Genomic DNA, 5,517 nt, shown 5'->3' on the forward strand with positions numbered 1-5,517 from the left:
GTTGACCTGAAAGTGACAAGATAAGAAACATGTCATAAGAGGGTCATAACGGGCATCCCCTATTTGGATTCCTCATTTTCTTATTCAAAAATACTCTTATATCCCTATGTTTAAGTAGAGATAAAACTAAAGGACATTCTAGTAAAAATGCAACTCTAACTCTCATTAAAACATTACCTAAAAAATATGACCACTTTCCTATTAATTTTCAAATTACTTTATCCACTTATCAATTAGATTTTCAAAATAAAAATTATATATATAAAATAAAAAAAAATACAACTTTTTTTTTTATACAAAATAAGATCACAATAAAAAAAGTCTCGTTGCACGCACTTCGCGCGTGTGATGAGACTAGTTTGGCTTTATTTTTGTTTGAGTAGTTCACTAGTTTTAATTTCCTACAAGAAAAAAAAATACATGTAATGAGTATATTTTAGAAAAATCTTTCAAACTCACATGTTTACGTGTAATTAAACATAAACATGATGTGATGTTAGCTATCAAAACTAAGACAGTAGTGTAAACATTAGCAATTATCATAAGCTTTCTGACAACAGAAGGAAAGGAACTCATGCGGCGGCTAGGGAGTTTATGCTTCCTCAAAGTGGTTTGAAATTCTCAAACCAAGAAGATGTATATGTTACAATTTAATGTTTTTGTAGAGTCCTATGTATTTTCAATTTATCACTTTTTTTTTTGTCATTTTCTTCATGTAATCGAGTTAGGTGCATGTAAATTTGTATTCAAACAAGTGTAAGTTTTCCTTAAATAGATATTCATCTATTTGAAGATAATCTTAATCAATAAAGAAGAAAAAGAAGTGAAAAAAAGAGTTACAACTCATATTGTTCAAAAATAGATGATGCTCCTCCAAAACAATTTGATCTTCGGTGGTAAAATCTTAAAAAAGCTCATCAAAATCCGAATCCCCTCTTATTTTAGAGTCCACTACAGATAGCTAACTTGTGCTAATAACCACGTAGATGTTGAGTACCTATTTTACCCAAAATATGTCGAGCTTATCACTTCAATTTGTTCCTTAAAAAAGCTAAAAACACAACAAATATTTTCTCTAATTAATGTAAACCTCACAAACCAACCCCTTTTATCCTCTCAATTCATAAAAAATAAAAAAGTTAAGGTGGTTCTAGTCAAACACTTAGCTGTAGAAAAACAAAAAATCAATAATTTCCCATGGTCAATGAAAAAAAAAAATACCAAAAAAAGTTCTATAATAGGCTTCTGAAATTTGTATAAATCACTTCTTTCACTGAATCCCAACAATAGAGAAAGCCTTGTTGTTATTAAAGCTAACAAAAATCATGGTTTTCAAGCACTACACCTTTTCCTCTCATGTCTTTTTAGCAACAGCCATCCTCCTCCTCGCTAGCCACGCTCATGGCGCTGGCCTATGCGACAATGCTAAAAATAAGCCCTACTGCAATGCAATTGTTGGTAATCGGACTGACGCCACTGATGCCTTGGTTGCATCCATTAAAAAATTGGTTTACCAGACCAAACTGGCAAAGGTGTTGGCTCAAAAGCAAGCCAAGTCCCCCGAAATTGATGACTGCATAAGTACCTTTGAGGATTCCATTGACAACCTCAAAGATGCCTTGGGAAGCATCTCGAGCCATGACCTGGGTGGCCTGAATAGCTACATCTCTTCCGCCCAGACCAACTACGGGACGTGCGATGACGGGTTCTCGGAATCTGGCAAGACCAATCCCATTGCCAAAACTACTGCGTTCTTAGAAGAAATGGCTAGCGTCAGTTTGTATCTATCAACTTTAATTACATGAAGAAGAGCTTGTGAGTTGTATGTGAGTGGTCGAAAGTGGTCTGAAGAAATTGTTATAAAGTTTCAGCTTTTTTCTGCGTTTTCTCTTTGATAAATATTTATGGGCTTGCTCAAAGAAAAAAAAGTGTTTATGGGGAGGCCATGTTTGTGATATTTGTGTCTTGTAGAGCACTTTCTTGTGCCATTGTGACGTATGAGAAAATATTTTATTATTAATTTTTTTTAATAAATATATTGACATTTATCCTTATAGAATAATACTATATTAGATTGGATTAGCTTTTCGAAAGAATTTTTTGCTAATCTTTTCGTCATTATTTCTTTCCATTACCTGTTTAATAATACAAGCACATACCTGTTACTAATAATTTTTTCTAAGGTAAACTGTAAGAAACCTAATTATACAAAATCTAATATAATAGAATTTGATTATATCAACATAAAAAAATTACAAATATGTGAATTTAACAATTTATTTTTACTAATAAAATGAAAAAGTAAAAAATAACTAATGAGAGATAAAGTGAGAATTGAAAATCCTATGATAAGAGTAATAGTGTGATTGAGAGTCTAAAATGATGAGAGAGAGAGAGAGAGAGAGAGAGAGAGAGAGAGAGAGAGAGAGAGAGAGAGATGTAGAGAACAAAAAATGATACTAGTTATGAGTGCGAGTCCAGCCGTTGAGAAAAGTAGAGTTATTGCTTTTGCATAGTTAGGAAGAGCAGAGTTGTCGGTGTCGTTAAGAAAAAATCATTGTTGTAGTACCTCTCTTAGTAGGAAAATAAAATTAGAGATTATTTTTATAGAATGGGTTGAACGACTTATGAATCTAAAATAATTGAGAGTTTTTAGTTTTTGTTTTTGAAATTTTTTTGTTGAATATTTTGTTCATTTGATGTTATTTGGTCTAATCTTCTTATTATTTGGGTTATCTTTTTATGTTATTTGGACTAATTTTTGTTGTTATTGTTCAAAATTAGTTGATGCTACATTTGAAAACTACACTAAATAGCTAACTTAGGTTAATAATCACATTGATGTTGAGAAATTATTTGGCCTAAAATATGTTGAGCATGTCATGACTTCAAATTGTACCTTAAAAGAAGCTTTAAAAAAAATATACAAAAGTTTTGCTATAAGGGTAATGACTAGTGCACACTGCACACTACCTGTTATACCCAACAGACAATGTGTAACAAACACTAATGTGTCATTCATGTGTGTGTGTGTGTATATATATATATATATATCCACACACACTAAATTAACAAATTTTGATCATTATAATAAAAATGTTGAACACCCTCAGTTGAAATTACAAGAATTTAGTTTAAAAATAATAAAATAGTATTATTACATCCACAACATTTTTACAATAGTTTCACAAAAAATCTTTTGTGATAAGTTGTTACTGTGGGCGCAACAGTTTCCTCCTTACGATAGGGGAGTACGCCTCGGCTAAGTGGACTGGGGCAGAGAAAAGATGGAGTCGCCACCTAGATTAGATTTAGGGACCATAAAATAGTGCCCTTACATGGAAGGACTAATCTTACTACCAGAGTATGGATTTGGAGTTTAAGTATGGGGATGGGAAGGTGTTACGTACCCAACCCAACCCAACTCGTGGGTTGACTTCTAGTCATTGTGTCTTACATCTTAATCTCATTGAAAGTCTATTCAATATTGTTATCTATACCCACACACACACACATTAGCATACATCTAGCAATCAACATGCATCAATCATCCCAAAACCCTAACATACATCTATCATGACAACTCATATCAAACTTAACATACATCTATCATGCATATCATATTATCTCATCCAAGGCAGTTAACAAATAAAATTATCACATGGCCATGACAACATCAGAGAATTATTGAAAAACATCAAGAACACAAACATATTCCAAGTTCACATATCATATTCATCAAACCTAAACAAGATCATATCCCAATTAAATGCATGTACATATAAATGCATGCCTTACCTCATTTACCTTACTGCATCACAGTACCTATGTATCAATGTGTGATCATATCATATGCATGTTCATGGTAGAATAAAGAAAAAATTGGAAGAGAACCCTAATCTAACATGTGAAGAACAAACAACAAGTAAACAAAGAGATAGAGACTCAAAAACATAAGAAAGGGTCAAAACATAGGCATATGACATAAAAGAAATTAAAAAAAAAATAAAGAAGAAAACTTATATTAGGGTTTTTGGGCAGGAGTATGTGTACACATACATAAGCCTGCGTACATGGGATAGTTGTATGCATATGCATACTTCGAGTATGCGTACGAGCATGCACACATATACACGCCTCAAACCTTAACCCAGACACTAAAGTGCAAAAAAACAGAGCAACAACTTAAAACAAAGAACTAACAACTAAGCATACTTCTAATATAAAAATAAACAACCTAAACTAACAACATAGATATCAAAAACAAAACAAAAATCTATTCCTAAACACGCATTGGATCTAACAACAAATAATAACAACATTTAACACATCAAAACATGTTCATCAATATATCTAATCATTCAACTCTCCAATAAAAACATGATAAGACATAATAAAACGAAATTGAACGAAGCAAAACATATTTCTAAGCATATATAACATGTGTAAATCAATTAAGAACAACAACAATGCAAGTTATAAAGACCCTAATCAAGGAAAAGCCATGAAGAAAGACTCTACTTACTTATGGAACACAACTTGGTTGATATTTAACCGGCCCCTCAGTGTCTACACAACAAGATTCAATGAGATATCAAAGCTAATAAAAGATTTCAATAGTTTATAGGTAATCACAACTCAAAATTAAAGGATGTTCTTGAAAAGATTGTATGAAAAAGGTTTTGGAAATATTAGAAAATAGTTTCCGCCTTAAGAATAATAGAGAGAGGTTTTGAAGAACTCAAAAATGTGCATAATCTTTTCAGTGCAGAAAGTTTTGAGTTAGAAAAGAGTTTTTGAGAAGTTTATGGGGAAAATCAACTCTCTTTAGCTAGGGTTTGAGTTTGAAGGCATAAGGTTATATTTTTATGTTTAAACTAGAGTTTTCAAATTCATTTGGAGGGTTTTGGATGTCCCAAAAGGTCTAGGGGCCAGAGCCCATCAAAGAGGGAGGCTTTGGGCCCTAAAAAATGAAGTTATAGGATTCTGGAATTCTACTTGCATACGTAGGATTGGGGATGTGCACACATTCACTATAACAAAATGTATTTTTAGTGACGAAAAAATTTGTCACTAAAAGTCCAGTTTTTTGTCGCTAAGAACCTTTAGTAACGAAATCTACTCTTTAGCGACAAAACTCATTTTGTTGCTGAAACCCCGTTGCTAAAAGTCCTGGCGACGAAAAATTTCGTCACTAAAAGCCCGATTTGTTTTAAAAAAAAAACTTTTAGCGACAAAAATGTTTTCTCGCTAAATGTTTTCCTCACTAAAAACACTATTCAGGGATAAAAATATTTCGTCACAAAAAACACTTTATAATATTTCATCACAAAAAATCATATTTAGTGACGAACAATTTCGTCACTAAAACTATTTTCGGGTACATATAATGACGAAAAAGTTCGTTAGTAAAACTACTTTTAAGAAAATCCAGGCACATATAACGACAAAAATTTGCGTCACTAAAACCGTTTCTTACAAAATTCTACTACATTTAGCAATGAAATATTTCTTCAT

General features: G+C 32.1%; 1 protein-coding gene across 1 annotated transcript; it reads left to right on the forward strand.

The window, feature by feature from the left end:
• Positions 1–1,325: 1,325 nt before the first annotated feature.
• LOC142616024 (uncharacterized) lies at positions 1,326–1,805 on the forward strand. The gene has a single exon (XM_075788919.1). The coding sequence runs from the start codon at positions 1,326–1,328 to the stop codon at positions 1,803–1,805; it is 480 nt and encodes a 159-aa protein (XP_075645034.1).
• The last annotated feature ends 3,712 nt before the right edge of the window (positions 1,806–5,517 follow it).

The sequence above is a fragment of the Castanea sativa genome, chromosome 11 (genome assembly GCF_040712315.1).
Source record: "Castanea sativa cultivar Marrone di Chiusa Pesio chromosome 11, ASM4071231v1".
NCBI lineage: Eukaryota > Viridiplantae > Streptophyta > Magnoliopsida > Fagales > Fagaceae > Castanea > Castanea sativa.